Source organism: Cheilinus undulatus, linkage group 16 (assembly GCF_018320785.1).
Source record: "Cheilinus undulatus linkage group 16, ASM1832078v1, whole genome shotgun sequence".
NCBI classification, from domain to species: Eukaryota; Metazoa; Chordata; class Actinopteri; order Labriformes; family Labridae; genus Cheilinus; species Cheilinus undulatus.
Genome location: NC_054880.1, coordinates 45,421,790 through 45,449,316, shown reverse-complemented (window position 1 = coordinate 45,449,316; position 27,527 = coordinate 45,421,790). Strand labels below are relative to the sequence as shown.

The 27,527-nt window shown below is 40.9% G+C and overlaps 1 protein-coding gene across 1 annotated transcript in view; it reads right to left on the bottom strand.

Moving 5' to 3' along the window:
- Window positions 1–14,302: 14,302 nt before the first annotated feature.
- Window positions 14,303–27,527, bottom strand: part of trim71 (tripartite motif containing 71, E3 ubiquitin protein ligase) — a 51,163-nt gene continuing 37,938 nt past the window's right edge. The window contains exons 4-7 of the mRNA XM_041809065.1: window positions 23,468–23,710; window positions 22,712–23,209; window positions 22,324–22,464; window positions 14,303–19,829 (exon numbers count right to left, since the gene is read on the bottom strand). Coding sequence (XP_041664999.1) covers window positions 19,257–19,829; window positions 22,324–22,464; window positions 22,712–23,209; window positions 23,468–23,710 — 1,455 coding nt within the window. The 3' untranslated portion in view covers window positions 14,303–19,256. The remainder of the gene's footprint in view (window positions 19,830–22,323; window positions 22,465–22,711; window positions 23,210–23,467; window positions 23,711–27,527) is intronic.

Here is a 27,527-nt window from a genome sequence, read left to right as displayed (position 1 = left end):
GTAATAAATTTTCAATTCATTATGTAATAATGCGGCATTATGTTATAATGCCGCATTATGTAATAATGTAATAAATTTTCAATTCATTATGTAATAACGCTGCATTATGTAATAATGTAATAAATTTTCAATTCATTATGTAATAACGCTGCATTATGTAATAATGTAATAAATTTTCAATTCATTATGTAATAATGCTGCATTATGTTATAATGCCGCATTATGTAATAATGTAATACATTTCCAATTCATTATGTAATAACGCCACATTATGTAATAACGCTGCATTATGTAATAATGTAATACATTTTCAATTCATTATGTAATAACGCTGCATTATATAATAATGTAATAATTTTCAATTCATTACGTAATAACGCTGCATTATGTTATAATGCCGCATTATGTAATAATGTAATAAATTTTCAATTCATTATGTAATAACGCTGCATTATGTTATAATGCCGCATTATGTAATAATGTAATACATTTCCAATTCATTATGTAATAACGCCACATTATGTAATAACGCTGCATTATGTAATAATGTAATACATTTTCAATTCATTATGTAATAACGCTGCATTATATAATAATGTAATAATTTTCAATTCATTATGTAATAACGCTGCATTATGTTATAATGCCGCATTATGTAATAATGTAATAAATTTTCAATTCATTATGTAATAACGCTGCATTATGTTATAATGCCGCATTATGTAATAATGTAATAAATTTTCAATTCATTATGTAATAACGCCACATTATGTAATAACGCCACATTATGTAATAACGCTGCATTATGGGTAGGGTATACCCTGGAGCCCACCTTAAGTCCTAGGGTTAAGGTTAGGTGTTTAGTCTAGAGCCCTGAAGGGGGGTTAGGTTTAGGCAGAAGTCATTAAGCGGTTAGAGTTAGGGCAAGGTAGTTGGGTAGGGCATACCTTGGAGCCCACACTAAGTCCTATGGTTAGGGTTATTACATAATGTGGCGCTACACATCCTGTTCTCCGGATAATCTCCGTCAGGAAAGATGCAAACACTGCGGGCCTGCTTCCTTTACAGTAGTCAAAGACAGTCTCTTATTCACAGAATGTCCGTTCAGGTACAAGTGTAGGGCTTTGTTTTGCTGCTAGGGATGGAGCGCCGCCATGCTACCTCATCTTTATACCATAGTCATGTGTGAGATAGAAGCATAGAAGAATCTAGTTACATTATTTCTCCAGTAAGCAGCAAAATAGTTTGTATACCTCCCCCAAACATGCATGGAGATTTGCAGCATTAATAATGTTTTTCCTACACCATCACAGCTTCTTTATTCCTTAATATCTGCATTCTAATGTGGTTTAAAACAAAAGTCCCCTGAGAGGAGCCACAAAAACACTCGTTTAACTCTGCTGATTTGGTTTCAGAATTCCCTGCTGTGGTTATTTCTCCCCGTCATACACATGCCTGAAAGGACTCACATTTCTGGACTGTTCTGTCCGTGCAGGCGGTGTAGTGATCCACAGTCGCTTTCATATTTTACATGGAGGCCGCATGGGATGGACGGATGGGTAATTTCCTCCGGCGAACACACGGCGGCTGGAGCAGTGCAGAGGTCAATGAGCTCTTACGTGGCTCCATGTTGCATCTGTCGCTTCGTGTGGTTATCAGTCCACTGGCTGCTGTAATGGATTGGTCAGGTGTGTGCGTGTGCACGCACAAGTGTGTGGATGTGTGTCTAATAAACTCTGCCGATGCATGATGACTAGAGAGTAGTGGTCAGCCGAGACAAAACTTGAGGTCACAAGGCTGCGTTCAGTCTATAATCCTATTATTGGTCGATGCGCCCCTCACATTATTCACGTTCAATCACATTCTGCCCAACGACACTGATAAAGAAGGGTCTGCGTGACTCACCAACGGGAGAAGATGTCATGATCAAATTCATCCGTGGAAGAAATTAATCAGAGAATAAAACGGCTATAAGACAGCAAATGTTCCACGGCTGATACGTCACCCAAACTCATCTATCTCTAAAGGAGCTCTAAAATAAGTGTTGTCTCCAGTCAGCTAATCAGTTTTCCTCCATGTGCTTCATCCTCTGAGTTTAGTCACTTGCTTTATTGGCCATCACTGCTGCTGGTTTATGGAACTATGTAATGTATATGTAGGTGCCTCCTGGATGTAAAAGCAGAATGCATGCAAATGTCAGTGTGGGTGGGACTCTTGATTTTAAGGAGGTTCTGCTGTGATGTACGGTGTTTCAGAATGTCTCTATGCTGGTTAATGTGCAGTAAAAGTGAAGTTATTTTCTTGGCTTGCAGCATAGCATCCCAGCAGCAGCATCAGTGACACATAACGACATTGCAAGACATACGGATGATTTCAACACATGATATATTTAGCAGTGCTGAAGATTTAGTGTCTGTTCACAGCATAGATTACGACCAGAAAACATGAAAGAGGCAGCAGACACACGTAAACTGTGCCATGTATGTGGCACAATGCAGATACTGAATGTAGTTCATGTTTTCACATGTGTATTACTGTGTGTAACTCTTCATTGTCCCACATGCAGAGTTGTTTTCTTGTTTCCATCGTGAGGCAGACTGCAGATCTCTCTTGGCTGCAGGTTAAAGCCGATAAGCTTGAAAAGTCTTTGAAGAGTGTGAAAATCACGACTGAAACCATCCACCTTCGTCTGTTTCTCTGCTGCTTCTCTCCATCCTGACGCCTCAGCTCTGAGAGGAAACTCTCCTCAGGACTAGTTTGGAATTCAATATGAAGTCACGTTTTTCTGGAGGCTACGTAACGTCACAGCCTCCGTCACCTCCACGTTACACTGCCGCTCGCTCGGCTGTGCTCGAGAGGGGTCGTCATCACCCACGCCATCGTGTGTCAGGGCGCTCTGGAGGATAAGATCAGCATCAGGGGTCTGTGTCACTCATTCTGACCTGCTCAAAGAAAATCTTACCCTTGAAGACTGGAGGCCCGGCATGTTTCAAACCAAACACAAAGTGAGTCACACTGATAAAATAAGAACAAAGTAAACATTAATAAAGCATGGAAGTATTTCATTTAAAGCATTTACATCATGTTGGTAGAAAGTATTTGTTTTTCTTAGTTTCAAGCTTGACTTTAAAGTGACATAAACATGTTAGTCCCACTGAAATCAAGCAGAAGATATTGCTGACTGGTTGATTTACTCTTGCATGTATACACCAAAGACTGCAAATAGGGTTTTTGTGTTTTTATAGCAATTATAGTACTTTTTCTGCTATTATTATTATTGGAAATTTGCACATTACTTTGGCAGAGAAACTAAGGATGGTTTCCATGCTGGTAAAGCTAACTGAATTGAACTGAATCGAAAAGTAGCTTGGATAAAGTTGCAGTGATGCCATCTGTTTAGTTACTGAAGGAGATTTCTGAAGCCTGATGATGGCAGTCTCCATGTTTAAAGTATGTATGTAACATTTGGTCAACCTCATAACAGACAGGTAAGCTTGCAAAGCAGATGGATTGGCCAGATTCCATGCTAGTCATCAGGCAGATCCATCTTGCAAAGCTCCAATCTGAAAACAGACCTGACTGGTCTGTAGCTGCAATTACATGAGCATTTTTTCAACAATCCGGTTGAATTTTATTCTGATTGGAGATTTAAACTTCTCTGTTCATGTGGACGCTTAAAGATACGACTGAGGTTTATTAGATCTGAATACAGCTGCTCTGACACTGAGCATCGTCCCACCAGTCAACTCTCCCGAAAATTTGCTGTAGAAGAAAAAATTCTTCTTCGCCTTTGTTTCAAAGCCGCATCCACACGGAGATGAAAATGATACGCCGTTTTGTTTTGAAAAAGTTTTCCATAAAGACGAGATCGTTTCAGGAAATATCCGTGTAAGCACAGAACCACTGAAAACGACTGAAAGGGCTGTAGTACATATGCCAAGCCTGTATGTGGCGCTGTATTGCTGCCACGGAAATGCATCAAAAGAGGGAAGAAGATCTCACAAAACTGACACAAACTTTCTTCTAGTTGCCCTCCTGGTTGTTCTCTGCATTGGATTAAGAACATCTGGTTTCTGCGTTTCACGGTGGTGGTAAAGGAGCATCAGGTTTGCTGTAAAAGCCATAACAAGCTCAGTAGCTTCTGCAGCACCAACACAACCCTGTAGTCCGCTATTATTGTTTTGGTCGGACCCAGGCAGTCATCTTAAAAGAGCTACGCTGATTGTGACGTAATCGTTTCAAGAGAGATGGAGTTGGCCGTCCACACAGAGGCAAAACAGTAATCGTTTACAGATTTGTGCACTCAGGGACCTGTTTTCAAAAGTATCCTCTACAGTCACCCAGAACGCTGTTTCCGTGTGGATGAAACGCCGATATGACAAAAACCTTTTGGTATACTTCTGAATTCGTCTCTGTGTGGACGGGGCCAAGTAAGCTGCCGGCACTCGCTGGTTTGTTTTAACTCTTGCTCACTCAGATTTGTTCTACTATTTCCTGTCTACTACCTGATCAACAGTTCTGAGCTCTTTTAAAGCTTCAACTAAAAAAAAACTGTCGGCAACAGATCAGTTTTGTTTTTCTCCATGTTTGTGTCTTCTTCGTCCGTGGGATGGACATGAGCAGTCAGACAAAAACCACCCCAAACAGGGAGAGATGATCAGATTGGGTGTTTTCATTCGATCCAAATGACGGCATAAACCACTCCTCTCGATCAGAATAAAGTTTCTGTCCGAATGAGCCGAACCTGAGGTTTTTATTCCAGATTAACTGTTTATATGACGCGATTTTATTCAGATCAGGCATTTATTCTGATTACAAGTGGTCCATGTAAACAAAGCTAGTGTCATATGAGGAGAATGAGGCAGCAGCTACTGGCGGGGTTTGTACTAGGAATTAAGGAAGAGGATTAGGGACATTTTTGAAGGAGAAAGTAATTTTGGACAAGTCAAGATTAAAGTTGAAATGAGGAATAAAAGGTTCAGACTGTCACCTGTGCGTCTCTGCAGGTGATCAGACAGAGAGGAAGAGACACGGGCGCTGTTATGTCCCCCTGTTGATTTATGAGTATTTACAGTCTTTCTCAGTAGCTTTGGTACATTTCTCAGATCAGAATTGAAATTCTCAGAACTACTTGTTCAATCTTCACATCATTGTGTCACTTGTGCACATCATAAAAGCAGTTTCTCATTTCTTTGATCAAGTTGCAAATGCTTTGGTACATCCATGTAAATGATTCTGTATATGTAATGATTCTCTGCTGTTTTCTTCATTATCAGTTGCTCATGTCATGTTGATATAAATGTATTATAATGGGTCTCTGTTGAATAGTCTCACCCCCCACAACATTTAGGCATTAGTTCATCACATAAGTCTTTACATGCAAAATGGTTGAACATGTTGTCATAACATGTCAAACATATTTCTATATTTCCATTACTTTTTTCTAAATCTGTCCTGAATTGGTAAATTGCTTCCAGGTGAATCTTGACTTTCTCTAATGAAGGGAAATGTGTGAAGAATTAGATCAACCAATGATCAACCAGTTTTCTGAAAAAGCTCAAAGGTGCTTCTCATGAACCATCAGCTGGCAAGTATATCAGTCTCTCAGTAACAGTACAATAGACAACATCTAAACACACATAAACACACTTAAAACACATCTAACACTCTGCCCTAGAGCATGATGGGAATTCTGCCCACACACACCCCCAGATTTGAGATGACAGTGGGCGGAGCTTAGATAATGTTGACTCTTTATGGAGTTGAACTAACACTGGTGGGTCAAACCTAGTCAAATAAGACTGAAGAACATTTCACCAGGACTGGAGTTCAGATCTACTCTGGTGATGTGGAATCTTCTCTCTGTCTGTGCTCCTGTGTTTTCAACAGAAGTGGAAAAAGTACAAGAGTATCGCCCTCAAGTAAAAGTGAAGTTACTCTGGTTAAAACTTACCTAAGTAGAAGTAAAAGCACCAGTATAAAAGTTTATTCAAAAAAGTACAAGTACCCCCAAAAATTACTCAATTACAGTAATCTGAGTAAATTTTATTAGTTACTTTCCACATGTGGATGTAGGCGTCATATAACATCAGTTTAATCAGAACAAGAGCAAAGAGCCACAATAGCTGGGTTTCCATTACCCTTAGAAATGTGCAAAATTTAAACAGCACAATAAAAAACTGGTATTGGAAACACCTAACCTGACACGCCAGATGGATGTGATCTGGGAAAGCTTCGACAGGAAACGTTTGAGAAAAGGCAGAGGCTTTGAAATAAAGTCGGAGTGTGATTGGATGAACGTTCTGTCCGTCACGTCTCTACCGACCAATCAGAGCAACAAAACACATGACATAGCCGCTATCAAGCTGCGTGTGCGCAGCTACTGAGGAATAACGCAAAACACGGCGACTACAGACATGTCAGTACTCGACTTTTGTTGTTTTTGAAAAGAAAACTCACTGCTGTTCTTTGTTCTTCTTTTAACAGAGAAATGTCGTCAAGTTGTGATAAAACTGGCGCTTTAGCAGCATCCACACTAATCTCTTCCTCCATAACTGCACCAGCTCCCGCTGCTGCTTGTTAACGTCACGACTCTGATTGGTCCTGTCACTTTCTAACCGGGCCCAAACGGTTCAGATGGGAGCTTTTCAAGATGGATTCACCAGTGAGAAACACGGACACAGGGGAATCCATCTGCTTTGCAAGGTTAGGAAACACCTGAATTTCAAAAAACTTCTCAAATATCGCAAAAAAGTTTTTACGCTTTCATGAGGAGGTTTTTCAGACGTTTCGATATAGAAATATATCACAAAAGTGTAATGGAAAAACTTTTTCTGCATTTACAAGTCATGGGACGTGACGTACGGTGTCACATGACCAGTCACTCTGAGACAACATGGCGCGGTACGTGTGGGCAGAAGAGGAGAAGAGACCTTTCTTAACATCATACTTTCACCTTTATTCGTGGCTTTTGCCATACATACAGACTTTACCTAGCCTATGCCCAAAGCTCCACTCAATGGAAACGTATTCAAAGCACAATTGTACTTAATCATAATTTAAGAAATATTGTTTTTATTTAGCAAAAAACTGTAATGGAAACCCAGCTACTGAAAGCTGTTCTTGGCAGAGATGTTTTTACATTTCTGCTCACGAGCTTTGGTATTAGTTTTATCCACCGACAAGCTTCACTGTTCCTGTCGGTGTGGATAGGTCTCAGTCGGGCTCAAACATCTGGACTCTGGAATTTTACTCCATTCTTTGCTAAACTGCTCAAGCTCTGCCAGGTTGTTCAGGGATCGGGCGTGAACAGCTCTTTTTAAGTCCAGCCACAAATCCTCTATACTGTATAAGACTGTATAACATCATCCTCCAGGATTTTTCTGTATTCTGGTGCATTCATTTCACCCTCTACCTTTACAAGCCTCCCAGGACCAGCTGCTGAGAAACATCCCCCCAGCATGATGCTGCCACCACCGTGCTTTACATTACATATCTTTGATTAATTGGCATTACAACATAGATATCTGTTTTTCTTTGACTTTAAAGAGAGTTTTTTTTTGTTATTTTTATCATAAAGCCAAATTTTACTTACCATTATTGATTTGTAATTGCATGATCTTTATTTAATCTTTCTTCAGATGAAGACCCAGCGGGATCAAGACCTCTTTTACCAGGCTGGCCTGTCCAAGCACACATCATAAATACTTATAATAAAACAAACTCAAATGCATGTTAAAAAGACTAAAAAGTTGGTTTTTAAAATCATTAAAGGGTCAAATATCTAAGGCGGTGAATACTTTCTGAATGTTAGCCCCGAGAGGTTTCAGTTTGAGTTGACTGTCATCTGCAGAGTTTACTATTTGAACAGCAGTATCCATTACATAACTGATTTATATTAAAAAGTCATTTTACACCTTAACTGATGATGTTTTTAAATCTAAGAACATGTTTGGAGTAAAAAGGTGAATTTAAAATCTTAACAATAATGGTATGTCAGGGTTACATAACATTTCTATTTCACATTTGACTATGATGTGGTTGTTTTACTGTGTAGATCCTTGGTCTGAAACAGGCTGGGAGGTGTTTATCCATACTCTGAATTCAAAGCGGTCGAGTAAAACTGTAAACATGTAATCTAGCTCTGTGCTAACTGGTGCATGCTCTGGTTCTGGCAGAGCAGTCGAGCCTGTGCCGCTACCAGCGTAAAACAATCTGGATTTCTGTGCTCTGCGGCCCCTCCTCAGTCTGCTACGGCTAATTGGCTCCTCTGAGAGCCACGTCCAACCACTCGTACGCACACACAACATGCAGACTCCAATTCAAACACATGGTAACCAAGGACCTCCCAGCCATCTGTTGGGGCCTCGCACATACAGGTGTTCCTCTGCTCGTGTCATCCCCGCTCAGCGCTCCGGGGGATGTCTGAGGCGCAGCCTGCTGTGTTTGATCAGTGACGCCGTGTCGTGTCTCACCGTGGATTCTTGTTGTAACTTTGCAAATCTGCAATTCATGAATGATTTCTGCCAAACCAGTTTCTTGCACTGACCCAGTCACTGCCGTCTTTACCTGTAGCATATGAAGGCACACCTCCATGCTAGAAACTTCAGCTGTACAGATACTCACAGCACATTTCAGGTATTTTAATTTTCATTTATTCCTCCTGTTGGTCTGATAAAGCATCAGTATTGCACTACAGCATGGATCAACACAGGAGGCCAGCTCTGGGGTGAATCTGAAATGTAACTCTGCTGACACCAAGCTGTGAATGGAGGGAACTACAACTGAGAGTCTTTGCTGCACGTCTTTGGGACAGGGGTCTCAAATCCAAGGGTAAGGGTACTTTGGGCCTGGGCCTGCCCCCCCACCCCCACCCCATCCCACCCTCAAGACCTTTTTGGTGGGTGTTTTCTTCTCATTTCTACAAACCTGTTTACACTCCCCCTTTATATAACTGTGCAATTAAAAAAACATAATTCTGTTAAAACAAATGTCCCATTTGGCTCAAAATAACCCTGACATGTCTCAGCACGTCCATGTCTTCACAGAGTTTCAGAGTGCTAGCATCCGGCTGTGAGGTTGTTTGACTGCTCGCTAATTAGATATCTTTAATAAACTAAAAAGAAGAGAGGAAGAACACACACAGCTTCAGGAGAGATGGGAATTTCTGTAAACATGGAAATAAAGAGGCATGTAGCTGCAGGAAGGGTTAAAGCTTCAGCTACATGCTTCCCACAGATTGTTTTATAAAAACAGCTGTTTGCATAAAGAAGAAGACTGGAAATATGGCTTTTGATGTAATTTTATTCATGTGAAAAGTTCTGGAAGCTCCAGTCTTCACTCTGACTCAGTCACAGGATTTACTTTTGCTCTCTGTGACCGTCTAGAGCAGGGGTTTCCAAACTTTTTCGCCCAAGGCACACCTAAAGTCAAGCCAAAATCTCAAGGCATGCCATATTTAAATCAATACAAAATAGACTTTTAAATAATATTACAGTCAAGGTGACCTATAAGGGGGGATAAAGGGAAGAGCTTTCTGGGACCCAGTCATCTGGGGATCATGGAGATGGCAAAAGTGGACAAAAGGTGGCAAAAATGGGTTAAAAGTGATGACAAAACATGGAAAAAAATTGGCAAAAAGTGGCTAAACAAAGTCAGAAATTGTTGAAAATTGGTTAAAAAAAATTAGCCAAAACTTGTTGAAATTGTGAAAACAGTGGCAAAAATGGGTTATAATTAGCCTCAAAGGATTAACCGTGCAAAAAGGTGGTAAAAATAAGATAAAAGTGATAAGAAAAAAAGGGCAAAAGTGTGCAAAAAGTGGCAAAAAGGCGGCATAAATAGATCAAAAGTGGCAGAAAAGTGGCAATTCAGGTTAAAGTTACTACAAGGTGGTAAAAAGGAGTAAAACTGATGGGAGGAAACGGCAAAAAATGGCCAAACAATCACGATATTGTGTGAAAAGTGGCAAAAAGGTTGCAAAAATGGGTTAAATGTGGCAAAAAGTTCCCAAAAAAGTGATAAAAATTGATCAAAAATTGTAATAAGAAGTGGCAAAAATGGGTAGAAATTTTTTTTTAACTTGGTTAAAAATAGCATAAATTCTTTAACACCAACTTCAACCCAATAATAGCTCGGCCTGCTTTTCAGCTTTTAATGAGGTAACTGTTAGCCAGGATGCTAGCACCAATGCTACTGATCCAACACACACACACACTGATATCAATACATCCCAACTGGGGAGGTCCCATTATCTGGGGTTTTTCAGGGGTCCAGGTCTGTGGGCAGGCCTGGGTACAGTACTAGCCATAAAGGTATGGTATAAATATGGTACATATGGTACAAATTCCCACGGCACACCTGGACTTGCCTTAAGGCACACTAGTGGGCCCTGCCACACCATCTGAGAACCACCGGTCTAGAGCAGGGGTTTCCAAACTATTTCACCCAAGGCACACCTAAAGTCAAGCCAAAATCTCAAGGCACGCCATGTTTAAATCAATACAAAATAGACTTTGAAATAATATTACAGTCAAGGTGACCGATAAGGGGGTAAAGGGGAGAGCTTTCTGAGGCCCAGCCAACTGAGGAATCATGGAGATGGCAAAAGGGGCCTGGAAGGTGGCAAAAATGGGTTAAAAGTGATCAAAAAATATGGTAAAATTGAGCAATAAGTAGCAAGACAAAGTAAAAAATGGACAGCAATTGACAAAAAAGTGGCCAAAAATGGGATAATTTTGCAAAAACATTAGTGTCATAAAGGTGGCAAAAATGGGTAACAACTGGTCTCAAATGGTAATATGTTGTGAAACGGTGGCAAAAATGGGTTAAGAGTGATTTAAAAGGGGAAAATTGGGAAAAAAGTGGCCAAATAAAGGCTAAAGTGGGCGGAAAGGTGGCAAAAATAGGTTTTAAGTGTCCAAAAGGTGGCAAAATAGGTTACAAATGGCAGAAAAGTGGCAAAAATTAGTTAAAGTTGCAATCAGGTGTCAAAAGGTTTTAAAAGGGATTATAAAGGGGCAAAAATGGGCAAAAGGGTAGCAGGATTGGTTTAAATGTGGCCAAAGGTTCCAACAAGTGGCAAAAATGGGTCAAAATTATTAATAAGAAGTGGCAAAAATGTAACCTGACACACCAGATGGATTGTTTCACACATCCATCTGGGAAAGCTTCAATAGGAAACGTTTGAGAAAAGGCAGAGGGTTTGAAAAAAACTCAGAGTGTGATTGGATGAACGTTCTGTCTGTCACGTCTCTACGGGCCAATCAGAGCAACAAAACACATGACGTAGCAGCTATCCAGCTGCGTGTGTGCAGCTACCGAGGAATAATGCGAAACACGGCGACTACAGACATGTCAGTACTCGACTTTTGTTGTTTTTGAAAAGAAAACAACTCACTGCTGATCTTTGTTCTTCTTTAAATGAAGAAACGGTTCAGATGGGAGCTTCACAAGATGGATTCGCCAGTGAGAAACAAGGAAACGGGCGTATCAATCTGCTTTGCAAGGTTAAGACTTCTGCATTCTCAGGGTTTTTTCAGTGCTTGTGACAAAGTTGTAGTAATAACTTATGGTTGTACAAATTCCCACGGTACACCTAGACTTGCCTCAAGGCACAGTCGTGGGCCCTGCTCTAGACCAGAACCACTGGTCTAGAGCAGGCGCTCCCAAACTTTCCAGCTCGTGACCCCCAAAATAACAGCGTCAGAGATCGGTGACCCCCATCTTCTCTTGAGGGGGATAATGTACACAATACTGCACCAAGGGTCACATACAAATACTTTCATTTTATATTGTTTTTCTAACTTTTGCTTGTATTTAAGCACAAATATCACCTAGTAACTACTTTTGATAAGCATAAGTCAGAATCAATTAGATTTAATAACAAAATTCAGGGGCTTTTTTCAACACAAAAACCCGGTGAATGGTTCCTCCACAGTCATGATTTATTAATGATATCAATGCATGTGTGCTGGATCAGTGGAATAAGGGCTTTTTAACCTCTTTTCACCACTGTCTCTGTTCATTAATGCCACTTTTTTCCACTCTATGCCCATTTTTTCACTTTTAATTCACTTTTGATCCCCATTTTCCTACTTCATCTAGCCATTTTTGCAACTTTTTTCCACTTTATACCCTTTTTGCCAATTTTTAAAAGCTTTTCACAATTTTCCACCCATTTTTTCACAATTTTTTGCATTTCTGTAACCCATTTTTGCCATTATCCCCATTTTAAAAAACAATTCTGCAACTGTATTTTACCTTTAGCCTTTATTTCACACTTTGAACTCAGTTTTTGACATGTTTTTACAGGTTTATCTGGCTTTTTTCCACCTGTTTTTGCCTCTTCAACCCATTTTTGTCACTTTTAACCACTTTTCACAATTTTTCCATATTTTTTCTCTTGTCACATTTCTATATGTTTTTTTTTTTTGCCATTTTAATCCCATTGTTGGCTCTTTTTAGCCCTTTCACCACTGATTTTACAAGTTATGCCCCTTTTTACCTCCGCCAAGGAGGTTATGTGATCAGGTGGGTTTGTTTGTTTGTTAGCAACATAACTCAAAAAGTTAAGGATGGATTTTGATGAAATTTTTCATGAAATGTCAGAAATGGCGTAAGGAAGAACTGATTAGATTTTAGGACTGATCCGGATCACCGTCTGGATCCAGGAATTTTTTTAAAGGATTCTGTACTATTGGGAGATAGGGCTAATGGTGGAGGTCTGCGCTGTTACCACTTTACACCAGGAGATGGCGGACATGAGTAACTTCAATCCCAGCAGCATTTTGGGTGTGTTTCTATTCAAAGTTTTGGAGTTTATAGAGTATATAGAGTATATAACCCTCTGTCATGACTTCCAGTCGTCCAGTGAGACCATGGGTGAGACTGTCAGTGCATCTGTCGGCACCAGCAGGAAACGCTTTTACCATGATGTGAAGCCAATGCTTTACCTCACCGTGTTTCCACCCCACGGGGAGGGAGTAATCGACAAATGCTGTGGTGGGGGGCACATGGGGAGGAATCCAGGAATTTATTAAAGGATTCTTCACTACTGGGCGACAGGGCTAATGGTGGAGGTCTACGCTCTGTGAGTGCTTTTCTAGTTTCTACATCTATTTCATTTATTCCACTTTTAAATATTCAACCAATCACATGACTGCATCAGAATGTTCAGTGTGTTTCAGTCAGGGACTTTTTTAGTTTAAGTCAAGAAAAAAGCTCTACAAGGTCTCTTACAGGACATTTAAAGGTCATGTGACACCTGGGTTACTTAGGGTCCTTATGGGTTAAAGAAGATAGAAGGCATTGGAGGAAGGTGCATCAGGATGTAGATGTTTAGACTGATGACTCTGATCTGTTTAGTGGTGTTTTTATGTTTAATGTTCATGTCTGTAACTCTGTGAACATGCTGCCTGTTTTAGCCAGGACTCTCTTGTAAATGAGATTTATCTCAACGAGGCTTCCTGGGTTAAATTAATCAAAATAAATAAATATCTTGAATTGCATGCTTAATTTTTCCTTTCAGCACAAAGCCAGTGCAGCGTCTCCCTGCAGCCAAAATGATGTAAAATAAATAAACAGCTCCTTCCCACACAGACAGCTCAGTGAAGGCAAAAGTCGTCCTTGTTTAATCAAACATTTACCTTTATGCTGTTCCCTGATTTCCTTTCTCAGTCTGTAACAAGTTCCTTTTTCTGTGGTTGAGTTACTGTCATAATCTTCAATCCACACAGGGTTGCTTATTTTTTTTCAGAATAAAAGCAGGTCTGAGTCTCCACAGGAAGTAAATTACCCTTAGTTTAAGACAAACTGACTGTAGTAGTGATCAAAAATTGCAATCTTTCAGCAGCTCTAGCTGGAAACAGAAAAGTCATTTTCAAAAACAAGGTGCTCACTCTAAGTAATGCAGCATCTCGGTCTAGCTTGTAGATCCAGATCAGTCCATCATGGTACCAGGCGGTCAGCACCTGTGGAAACTACAAGCTCAAAACAAGAGTCAACAGCAACATTAGAATAAGCTGGTCGGCATTGTCAGAGAAGATTTGGAACATTTTTCATGGGTACTACCCACATACTCAGCTCTGCTGCTCATCCTACCAATGCATGCTCCTTTCAGACGTGGCATCATTTAAAAAGGGTAATAAACAGACTTTCCAATCATATAAGATTTAATGCCAAGAATAAAGAGGTTATCCACCAAACACACATTTTCTTACATTTTGTGCTAAGTTTAGGAGGGTGGGGCTTGACAAAGGATCAGCTGTGCAATGTGGGAAAAAAAGAGTCACAGATTTTGAAGTCAAAGAAATACAACTTTATTTAAGTGTAAACAAAAAAAGCAAACAAAAACTGCATAGGAAATGTTTAAAGTCCACAGAGTACAACGAGAGCAGCAGGAGGCCAAAATATTATCGTCTCCTGTGCCTTATTTAGACTGAAGACCTGACATCTGCACTTCACCCCGCATTCAGACATGTGCGCGTGTGTGAAGAGAAAGGGGAAGGTGTGCTGGCAAATACACACACGCGGACAAGGATTGACTGATAAACACACACACACACACACGCCTGGCTGAGGAAGTGCCAGCAGCACCCATCTAAACTCAGCTGGCCCTGCCAGCTCTCCCTGCCTCTTGGACTGTTAGGAGGATACATTCAGTGGATTTCTGCTTAGACGACACAGATGCAGCGCACAAACACAGTACACACACCACACAGTCAGCCGCTGGGAGAGCAAGACCACGGGAACGAGAAGAGCAGGCACCCCTTGTCTGCAGGGCTTCTGTTAAAGCTGATCCATGCTGCATGTTCCTCTATGACCGCTGATTCCACCGTATACTCTGAGTATTGCTGGTGCTGAACACTGAGCACAAAATGCTAACAAAAAACAGTTTCTGCGTCTTATTTACTCCCAGCAGCTGACTGTATAGAGTGAGCATCAACAAGATCCAATTAAACTCCTTTCTTCACAAAATACATTCTAAAGGAGCCAATGAGCATCAAGTGGTGACACGTATTTGTACGTTTTTGTAAAACAGAAATTGGCAAAAAAAACAAAAAACAAAAGATTAATCAGGAGAAGCTAATCAAAATCCTTATTGTATCAGATTTAAAATAAATTGTTTTATAATTATCAAATGGACACGCAAAAGAATCAGACTAGTAATGAGAGCTCATAACAGGGAAAAAAAGTCACTACATCATCACTACGGGACACGTTTCAATGAGACACCTGCAGGGCAGGGCTGCTGAGAACTACCTGAGTTTTTAATTTTTTCCTTTCTAAATTTCAAACTTTTTTTTTCTTTCTTTCTTTAGCGTTTACAATCATTAAAAGGAGGTCTACGACCTTGCACACATCACCTGGTGCAGCTCTGCTTTTTTCTCTTTAAGCCATGAGAGGCCAGAAATAAAACGATGGACAAAAAACCACAGGGGCGCTGTGAAGATAAATCCAGCTGAGCAGGAGTGCAGCTGGGCAGCCGTCACTTCACTTCCTGGTTTATTATAAAGACAGGGGGAGGAAGATGATTGCTAGATTGTGCAGGAGAATCCTAGCTGCACCTTGCATGAAAGTGGGAATCACTGAATCAATTAAAAAAAAAAAAACATGGCCGCCCTGTGGATTCATCAATGTTGGGGAAGTTAAACACTCAGCAGGAAGCTTTTACCTCCAAAAAGTTACAGGGCTTTGAGTGTGAAAGGAGATTAATATGTCTACACATATTGTGCATATTAGAGGGAGAAAACTAAGCACTAAGGGTCGAGGGGCATTTCTCTGAAAACTCTGCCTCTCTTGTTTCTCAGGAATGGAGGCATGGCCAGCCAAACAGGTCTGCAGAGCCTCTTGAGAACAGGAAATACAATCGCAAAGGTCAAAGGATAATCCATCCAACACAATCCTAACACACACATACAAATCTTTGGGTATATATTTTGGTAAAACCATCCCAATAATCAGCTACCCACCCCATCTGAGTTTTGCAACACCTATCTGAGAGACATCAGTATAATACAAGGACTTTTTAAAGCATGCAACAAAATGAAAAACAAAGGTTTAAAATACATTTTTCCTCTTTAAGAGTGAAGACCTAATGATCTTAAAGATAGAATTCTGCAATCTTAATAAAAAAAACTGATGCAACATGAGTGAACATTTCACAGAGTAATACTGAAAAACAAAAAAACGATCTTATGTTGGGTTCAAAGCAACTGGCTCACCATCAATGTGCTAAAAGCTCCACTTAAATAAAACCCAGCCTGCTGTCACCTGTTAGGCATGATCCTCTTATGTGTTTTTACCACACAGTGAGAGTGGGGGGGGGGTTTACACTGGTCTCAGGGTCCTACAGCATCCTGAGATCCACACTGAGATGTCGGTAAATTGTGCTCAAGGTTGAGGTATATCTTAAGGTGTTCAAAGGCGGGTTTGTGAAGTTCTTAACTCTTTAAAAGAGGCCACGTCCTCTTCCTGTCACCCCTTGCGCACAGTAACAAAGTACAAGTGGAATCTGCATGTTCATCATCATCACCGTCATCATCATCATCATGAGGTAAAGATAAACGGGGCCCAGCCCTCTTAAGTGCATCCAATCAGAGAGCAAGGTTTCTACTCAGGTGCTCTGATCTAACATTTGCATCTATGATAAAATGGTCCAGTGACATGTGTCGTCTACAACACGTGGTCCAAACGCCAACCCTGTTTGGCACAGACCTCTCACAGATCCTTTTGGCACAACGCTTTCATCTGAGATATTTGGTTTCTTGGTGATAAAAGGCAAAGGTTACCAGGCATTACAGCAGCGAACAACCTAAAGCTGTTCAGGGTTGGAAGATGGAGCGATGATCATAATACAAATTTCTATTTAAGTCAAACAGTACCATGATCTTTGGTCCAAGAGCTATGGGACATGTACTGTACTGTAACACAAGATGATACAAAGAATGAGGTATATTCGTTATGCATAAATATATGATGAGGTATGCTTAAATACAAGAGTGAAAATGAGGTATTCAGAATGGGTAACATGATGAGGTATTTCAATGCACAGAAGCTGTGAGTGACACGTTTGAGGTATTCAGGAGGTGAAACAGGATATCTGAGATATGATGATGTAAATCCTGATCATGTGCAGACGGACCCTCACCTCAGAGGTGGGAGCCAGTCGGTTCATTTTCTCATTAGTCCCAATGTTTTATGCTAAGCTAAAAAGCTGCTAACAGAACCTTAATTGTCTAGTGCTTCCAGTGGGACACAGATTGAAATAAGAGCAAGGGGGTTTAAAACCCCGCGATGCTTCCACCACACAGAGTTAGTATCTATTATGGTCGTTTCTATGGCGATTACACTTGGATACGAAGGTTAATCTGAGATGCTACTTTGAGCCTTTGGGCTGTCTAAATGGAAATAAATGTGGCTTTGTTTAATGGGTAAGAATGGCATGAGGGGAAAAGAATTCTCTTTGGTGTGGGTGTCTTCTGTTCTCTACAAACATCCCTGCAGAGACGGAGAAGTTCTTTTAAAACCTGCCTCATCATCAAGGCCTTAGTCTTAGCAGGATGTGGACATTTTTATGCACATTAAACTATGAAGTGTGCACTCTTAATTCTTCTAAGCCTACCGTGGAGAGGACTGCGGACTCAACTGCATAACTTTTTAATTATGGGCAACAATGATTATTCAAGAAAAATGTCTTTAAAGGGGATTTAAGCTTCTTAAATTGCCATATCTACAATTGTGCAGAAATTCTAACTTTGGTTGACTCCAGTAGTAGGTCTTTAGACCTCCATCTTTAGAGGTATCGGTCTACTAGCGCTCAATCTGGGGAGGCCTTCTAATCTCCAGAGATTAATAAATAGGGCAGGGCTGTGAAATCTCACCCTCTCATTGGACTGGACTAAATCCTATGCCCCAGGAGCCAAAGTTGGTGGCTTTAAACCACCAGCTAAATCCAAATTATTATTCTAGACGTCTTTCAAAGCGAGGTCATTAACGTCCTCCGGACAGCCAAATTAGGTGTCTACTTGTGAGGCTTTTGTCACACAGCATGCCTCACCATAAAGGTGTCATACAATGAAATGATTAAATCTCTACGTCGAGATCGCTAGATTTTGAAAAATAATCTCCAAAATCCTTTGGTAAATTCTCCCATTTGAAGGAGTTGCCTCTCTCCTTGCATACAAATTCTTGCATCTTCATGCTAGCTGGACACTTTTTTTTAAAATTTGTTTAAAAAGTAATTAATCCAATCTTACGGGACATTAAGGGGCCAGGGGTGTGAGGATGATCTAAAACTTAATTTATGGGAGGAATTATATGGGGATCGTTTCTGGGATTTTTTTTTCGTGTCGATAAATTCATCGTTAGCTAATAAAGCTATAGGGAGAGTCTGAAAGTACAGATCTGAATAAATCCTACCATGACCTGAGCTAATCTTAAATCTATCAAGTTTGGCATCGCTATGGGCACTCTTCTCCAGCTATCATGACACTAAGATCTTCATAAAGCCACAAAGAGACAAGGGCTGCTGCATAAGCATAAATCTATGCAGCCAAAAACAAAAAAAGGACACTAGTGTACCCTTGTTTCCTCTCCGAGCGAAGCCCTCCAATGAGAATAAATCATGCAGCCTCTACAGCGGTCTGAGTATTGTCTCAGCAACAACATTCAGGAGGTTCACTTTAACTCATATTTCAAAAATGCACAGCAAGAATTCCATTAATCCTGTGCAAAAATTAAACTCAACAGTCCATTTTTTGTCTCTCTTAAATAACAAAGTATAGAGGTAGACTTTCTTCTTTGTAAAACTTCACGGACTAAAACCTCTGCTCAGTGACTATGAGTACATTCATAAAGAGCTAAATGAGGTAGGTTTGGAGCAGAGGGTACAAGATTTCAAGAAAAGTGAGAAAATCCCTGAGATGGATACTTAAGGAGAGCCGCAGAGAACATTCAGAGCAGCAGAGACTGAGGAAGGGAAATATGGCTCTTCTTCTACTGATTATCAATTTGTAGAGGTCCCCTTAATAATACATACCACAGTTATCTGATTAGGAGAAGATCAATGTAAATGCAGAAAATAATCATCTACAGTTTTAATTTCCCTTCACTTCAACATGCTCTCAATCCTCTCTGAGTTCTCCTCCCGTTGTGTCTGTTGATTCATTCTCTCTCCTCCATGTCCTTCATTTTTAAAAAAACTGCAAAAGGGCAAACAGAGGAAGAGAATAAACTTTTTTTTTTTTTTTTTTTTTTTAGAACTTGAGGATGCGATTATTTCCAAAGTCAACAACCACAATGACTCCGTCAGGCGTCACCGCCACACCGGAGGGGCGATCCATCTGTCCAAAACCGCTCCCCTGTGTGCCAAATTTGCATAAGAAGTTCCCGTTGGGCTCAAACACTTGCACTCGGTGGTTGCGGGAGTCGGCCACGATTATGCGGTTCTCCTGGTCCACGGCGACGCCCTGGGGGCGTAGAAACTGCCCGTTCCCAGTTCCCTCCGAGCCCAGGAAACGAGCCGACTGGCAGTCTGGCCGAATGACGAGCAGCCGGTGGTTGTTGAAGTCGGTCACCACCAGGTGGTCTTCGTGGTTAAAGGCCACTCCTCTGGGAGAGTCAAAGTGTTTCCACAAGGCCCCTTCAAAGCCGTACTTGTTGAGGAAAGAGCCATCAGGGGCGAAGAGCTGCACACGATGGTTCCTGGTATCTGAGACCAGGATCTTACCCTCAGAGTTGACAGCCACATCCCAGGGATAGTTAAACTGCCCGTTCTTGGTACCCTTTTCCCCAAACTTCAGCAGGAACTGGCCCTCAAAAGTAAACACCTGTCAGACAAAACAAATGTCTTAGAGCCCTATAGTGTTACAGATGTTCAAAGACGAAGGAGCAGGAGCAGAGTTCATGCGTAAACATTTACACGTTTTACAGAAGCTTACATGCTCTAAAAGGAACCCTGCATGATCAGACAAATTCCCCTTAGTGGACAGATATTTGCATCTCTCACCTCTTGAAGGAGAAATGTACTAGTTATCTGCATTTTAAATAAATTTGAGTTTATAAATTCACCAGGAGGCCGTCATGTTTTGGTCTGCACTGGTACTGTAACGTCACTTGGCCAGAGCGCTCCACAGCGTACTATACCTCAAAGGTCACATATTTCACCCCTTTAAGACAAGTTTATATTGTTCTCAGAGGTCCTCAAAACATGCCTGTGAAGTTTGTTGCTGAAAAAACACTCCAGTATTGGATTTCTGCATGTCTAAAAACCCCTCTGTTTCAGCCCTGCTCAGAACGAGCTGTTTCTGTGTCTGTGGCTTTAAATGTTAATGAGCTGTCTGACTCCGCCCCTCTCCAGAAATGGATGTGTCTTAATGGATTTGCTCTGGCAGCTGAGTGGAGGATCAGGAGGGGAGGGGACCTTTCTTCCAAGCAGGGAGGGCCAACTGAACCTGGGGGCAGGGCTAACTCCCCACATGATATCATGAGGGTAAAATCTGAGAACAGCTTGTTTCAACACAAATTTTCTGATAGGTGGAGAAAGAGAGGGGGAGGATTTTTCTGATTGTTGGGAGGATTGTGGACAGGCCAGGGGCACATGTTTTTGTTACAAAAGCCTGAAAAAGTGTATTTTGCATAACATGTGACCTTTAAGTGTTTCAGACGGACAGAGAGCTGTAGCTCACACGCTGTGGAGACGTTGCACATCTTATGGATGGAGAATTTTGAGATTTGAGGTCTCTTCTACTTTTTCCTTACACCACGACCGGTTATCGGTCAAACTAGACAGGAAAATAATGAATACAGAGCCATATTTACCTCTTTGTAGCAAATATTTACATCCACATTTGAAATCTGTTTCTTGATGAACCAGAGGAAGGCCATAAGCTAAAATGCGATGTTTAATAAAGTTGTTCCCCAGACCTAACTAAAGACGCATCTTTTTAATTTGGCTTTTAACATGTGGTAATTTCATTTTTTATGATATTATTTTTTTAATCTATGGTTTTGTATTTTAATGACTCTTTAATTTTTCTTGTCTCTATTTCTTCAGTTTCTCTTATTCTATTTCTTTCTATCTTTTGTTCTCTTTGGTTTTTATTGTTCCTTACTGTCTGTCTGCTCCTTGTAAAGCACTTTGGGCAACATGTCTTATGTATGAAAGGTGCTTTACAAATAAATAAAGTTGAGTTGAGCCTTCTACTTTTATTTATGAAGCTTTCTGTTACCACATGGTGCGAAATGTTGCAGGTAACGATAAACACAGTAGGAAAACACATCCGCTTTAGCATTTCTTTGGAGAAACTCCCTTTGTTTGTACATAATGCTTTTATTTTGAAAAGCTCCCAGAATGCTTCTTTTCACTGAATCCTTTAACTCGTAGGGAGGTTTATGAGGTAAAACTTGGGAGGAATGACAGAGCTTGACAGCAGGGAGACCAAAACCAACATGCAGCAAACTCAAACCTGGTATGAAAGCTGTGACGGTGCGTGCTGTAGTGGACATGTGCAACAGATTAAAACAGAAAAACATTCAGCCAGTCTGACACGGCCGGTTATTGCATGGGAATGGCCAAGTGGCATCACACTACTAGTGCAGACCAAAACAAGGCGGCCTTCTGGTGAGTTTATGAACTCAAATTTACTGTAAATGCAGTTATCTAGTGATTTTTTGTCCAATATACACATGAGAGACACAAATATCTATCCAATGAGGTGAGCTTGTCTGATCATGTCTGGTTCTCTACCGGTCTAGCCCAAGGGCCCACCACTACCTCGATGAGAAATCATGACTACAATCGATGAAAAATTTCCAGCAACTCACATTTTTTAATAAAAATGTTGCAGCTTGGACCAGAAATGATGCTAAATATCTGACTGAGCAAAAAGGCAGGGTAAAATCAACAGTTTTAAGATGTGCATCACTGGAGAAGCCATGGAAGGACACGCAAGATGCATTTGACCCACCTTTAGTAACATCTTAATCTATTTTTATCTCAAGATCCCAAGAAACTTTTAACCCAAAATAATAAGATAAATAAACTCAGACCTCAGGGAAACAACCAAAATTAACTTTTTATTACACCAAAATGTGGTAAATATATGTATGGAATCATGTTCTGCCATGGATTCTGTAAGTCAGACTTTTAGACCAACTTTTGGGCCCTGACCCACCAGTTGAGAACCACTGCTCTAAATCTAAGCTATTTTATACATGCATTTTGTCTCTTGCAAATGTTCTGTGGATTTCTGGTGAATGTGAATACAACAGAGCTCCAGAAATCATGCTAAACAGTGTTTGCTTAATTCTGGGTGTCTGTACCTGCACACGGTGATTGTCTTTATCAGCCACAATGATTCGTCTCTGACTGTCACACGCAACCCCTGCTGGACGATCAAACTGACCCGGCCTGGAACCCAGAGAGCCAAACTTATGGTGGAAGGCACCACAGGGCTTGAATATCTATAAAGGGGAGACAGGAAACATGACATTCATGATTATGCTTCCTTTTTAATGAAAAGCTTTCACTAAACATTTTTAATGCACAAGTTAAACTGTCAACATGAACTCTCCGTTTTCAAACCACGTCTAGTCTTGGGGCATATCAGACTGAGTAAAGACAAACTGAACTTGAGGAAGAATACAGAAAAGGAGGGTACAGTGATGATTTTAATAGACTAAATGCAAAGAATCACACGTTCTGCTCTACCTGTATGCGGTTGTTGCTCCGGTCAGCCACCACCACATATCCCTCCTTGTCCACACTGATGCCCCAGGGACGGCACAGCTGACCATCACCCTCCCCCTCACACCCAAAAGATGACACCTGGGAGCCCAGGGAGCCGTAGCTCCGCCCTGACTTGACGATCACTTTGAAGGGGCTGCCCTGGATGTGCTGGTTGCACACCAGCACGGACACGAGATGCTCCCCCTCACATTTAGGCAGGTAGCTGACGGTGTAGGAACCATTCTGGTGGTCGGTCACCTCTGCAGCAGACAGGTTACCATCTGTGACCGACATGACAATCGCAGACACCGAGTCTCCTCCAGAGAGGCGCGGCTCACCGTCATGGTCATAGCCAATTACAGTGAAGGAGGCAGGCTTGCCCCGGAGCGCACTCTTAAGACCCTCGCCATGGGCTTTGGTGACTGGGGCGAACGCCCCACTGCTGATCAGGCCCATGGACTGGATGGCAATGTACAGAGCCTGTGGAAACAACAAAGAGTTACAGACAGTTGTTAGATGAAGCAACATTACATAGCATTTCATATTACAATTATTATGACCTAAAATAGCACAGTATTGTTATAATTTGCTGCAAAATCTACAAGAAGCACTGATCATCACATCAACACTTAATCAAGTCTGATAATAAAAACCGGACTATATTGTTTGTAATAACATCAAAAGCAAGCATGACCACTTCATCAAATGTGCATTAACAAAGGTACTGCAGGTGTTTACCTGGTCTGGAGGAGTAAACATGAAGCGGTCATCTTCTTGTGGCTGCAGCAGACCCCTCAAAGCCTTCAGCTCGTGGATCTGGGTGAGCATTCGCTCCCTGGCGAGGAGCACGTCGAGGTGGCGGCCCTCATCCAGCACCTGGCTAACGGCAGCGATAGTGCTGTCCAACTTTGTCAGACTCTGGTGCAGTTTCTCCACCTGCAGGTACAGAGACTTGGCCTTCACCTGACGGATCTTTTCCACCTGTGGGGAGACGGAGAGAGGCAAAGTACAGAATATTTAACATCAGACAGTGAGATTTTGTGGTTAAACATAAAGGGCATCACAGAGGTTCTCTGCTGATCTGTTTCTTTAAACTGAGGTTAAAATAAAGAGTTATTTTCTGCACTTATACTGATGACCTGTTAGCTCTGTTTTCCCTCACTCGCTAAATACTTCTTGCACATTTAAAAAAAGCTGAATGACGATGTAAACTGACTTTGTGTGTGTCCTCTATTTCAGTAGAGACACTGTTGTATGCACAGCTGCCACCAGATGGCAGCATTGTGCAGCCCATGCAGGTTTTGTTCTATTCAAGGACATTAGAAGAAGGCTCTCGTCTTATTTTAATTTTCAGTGAGTAAACATGGCACAGGGTAGCCAAAGGAGTAGCATCCCTGGCGCCTGCTGAGGGGTTTTAAATTTCTGAACAATGCAACAGGAGACAAAACACTGCAATGTACAACACTGCCTAAAGTACTATATATTACACATGCTGCCTTTAAGGGCTGATAAACAAGGGGGAAAATGCAGCATCAGTGTTTAACTCTGGGGCAACATTGACATACACATAATAAAAAGAATTAGGGTCTCTTAACAACAAGTATCTGCTGCTTTCATGCTTCAGGGGACAGATAATGTTACAGTACCAGCAGTGAGAAAAAAAAGGCTTTAAAGAGGGTGATAGAACCTGAGAAGCAGGGATCGGGCTCTTACTTACCGGTACCTAACAAAGGGGCTAAAACACAAAAGCCTGACTGCTTTTATAGTTAGAAGGACTTTTGATAGCTGGAGAGAATACCCACAGAAACAAAGAGTGCAAAGGAGAGGGGTCTTTTGTTCATTCTTGGCATAAGTGGAACTACAATTTGCATCTGTGAGACTAGAGTTACACTTTATAGTCACCGAGGACAAAGACTCAAGCGAGGCTCTTTAATGGACAGATGACTAGTTTAAGTTCCTCCGTTGAAAACACTCAGCGGCAGCGTATAGAGCCTTTCATATATGTACTTAATACATTCAGACATTACCTCATTGTCAGTGCAAAAAACTGTCTAGAGCAGTGTTACTCAACCCTGCTCAACCAAAGAGCCACAAAGTTAAAAAATACCTTTGTAAGCGCCACAATGGGTTAAAGTTGCAATAAAAATAAGATTAAGTGGCGAAATGGTCAAAAAGTGGCAAAGAAGTGGCAAAAAAATGGGTGAAAGTTAGCAAAAATGGGAAAAAAGTGGCAAATATTGATTAAAAAATGAGTTACAGGTGGCAAATGAATGAATTTTAGCTATTATGCTGATTCCGGCATATTTACATTGACGTGTGTTGCGAAAATGTTGATTGATGTGCACTGTCCTTATCAAATAAACAAATAAATAAAAAATGGTCCAAAAACATTAAAATGTGGCAAAACTGAGTAACTGAAATAGGCAGAAATAGGAAAAAGTTGCATTCAATGGCAAAAGGCAGCTTAAATGTGCAAGAAGGTGCAAAAAAAGACAAAAAGGGGGGAAAAAATTGCAAATAGCAAAAAGCAAGATAAAAGAGGCAAAAACTCGTGAAAAATGGAAAAAATCAAAAACAAAAAATGAGTTACAGGTGGCAAAATATTCAAAAACGGTAAAAATGTGGCAAAAATGAGTGAAAGACTAAAATGGGCAAAAGTGGCAAAATGGGCAGAAACTGGAGACAAAAGTGGTAAAATGGGTGAAAATTGGCAAAAACGGGGAGAAAAAGTGGCAAAATTGATTAAAAATGAGTTACAGGTGGCAAAATGAAACAAAGGTGGCATTCAGTGGAAAAAAGCAGCTTAAATGGGTGAGAAGAGGCAAAACATGGCAAAAAGTGGAAAAATTGCAAATAGCAGGTCAAAAAAAGGACAAAACTGGTGAAGAAGAGCAAAAAAATTTGCAAATTTGGGCTTAAAAAGCTGTAAAAATAGATTAGAAGTGGCGGGGAGGGGGGGTTCCAAATAAAGGCAATGGAAATATCCAAACAAAAATAAAGGTTGACAATTTAAGCCAAATGTACAAGAGTTGGGAAACAAACTAATTAATGGAACATTTCTGAGGTTAAAGATGACCTTTGTATGGTTTTCTAGCGGCATTATATTTCAAATAAAGACACAAAAGAGCCACATGGTGCGTATCACTGCTCTAGAGAGAGGAGGACTTGTCTCACAGCTTTTTGCCTGTGGGTCACATTTAGCTCTTTTACAACCAACAGCAATGAATTCCTCCATCACAGCGCAGAGGCGGGTCACAAGGCGTCATCAATGCTTCCTTGTAGAACAGGAAGTGCTGGCGGATTTGTCTTGTATGACTTGGAGGTTTTTCAACACAGCTTGTGAGTCAACCACACCTAAGCAGGGGAGGCAGAGACGCCAGAGCATGCAGAAGGTACATAGCAGGTAAAGAAAGTGCAATGTCTAAGAGGATTGCATGCAAGCAGTTCAAGCATGACTTCGACCCTGCAACTTTTAATTTCAACTTTATACTAGGGCTGAATGATTTGGGAAAATAATCTAATGGAGATTGTTTTTTCCCCATTATTGCAATTGCAATTTGATATTGATTACTCCTTGACTTTATTTTATTCATAAATAAGGGCTGAAAAATTCTTTAAAAGTGTCTAATTCTGATGATTTTGACTCGTATTGCAAATTGGTTACTTCTATTTTGCCATAAAATGGGTTTTTTGTTTCATCATCACTGATGCATTTAGAAGTGCTAACATTAGGTATATCCCATAGCTGAAAGTTAAACTAAAATTGACACAGGGAGACATGCCCCGACGTGAGCTGATGTTAAGATTACAGGCTTGTTTTAGGGCGAGAAGGGGGGCTGTAGCACCTCAATATGCAAGCAAAAGCATTACCTGAAATAAATTTTAGGCCGTATCACCCTGCCTTGTCATCTGATAGTTAGACAGAGCTGATTAGCATCTTTAAACTACGTCTACTCAACTGCTTTGTCTGAAATAAGTCATTCCCCCCTCCTCTTATTGACAAACTACACAGAGAGGAATTAGCATAGCCAGCTATCACAAAGAAGCAGATTGTTTATATTCAGGAAACTTTAGTAACTGTGAGTCTGTTTCTGTCTGTGGGTGTGCTGTGGTTGCCTGTAATGACTTTATCGGGTCAGGGATACAGAGTGAGTCCTGTAGCAGTGTAAAAAGGATTAAAGGGGGAACATGAGTAAGTGAAAACCATCTTGTGACACTTTGACCTGCACGCACACACATGCACACACACGAGCTGGAAGATCTGAGGCAGCAGGACACAGCCTGGTTTTTTACGATGTCACTGAGCCCGCTTCCAGGAAGGTTGAGAAGTAAGAGTTGAGGTAGACCAGCAGGGGGTCGGCTAAATTAATGGTTTTGTTTTTTCATGCCCAAGATTTGCACCACAGCATGAGTACGTATAGAAGTATCTGGTTGTTCTCATAGCTGATATAATACCCATGTTTTTGTGCATGCTTAAGAGGCGTGACTAGTACTATTGCATGTAATGTGCACTGTACAGTCTCCCTCTTTAAGGGTTTTCTTCATTTTAGGGTTAGGGATCAAGGAGCATGGGTTTAACCATGGAGTAAGACTTTCTTCAATCCCAAACCCCACTAATTCTCTGAGTAACCTTAACCCTAGAAGGCCTGCACAGACTATCTGTATACAAAAACATAACAGCAGAAAAAAGTACCAACTCTAGATTATTTTATATGTACAGCGCTTAACAAATGTATTAGACCACCTGTCATATTTGTCTCAGAGACCATCCAGCATCATGAAGTGCTTTAATGCAGAC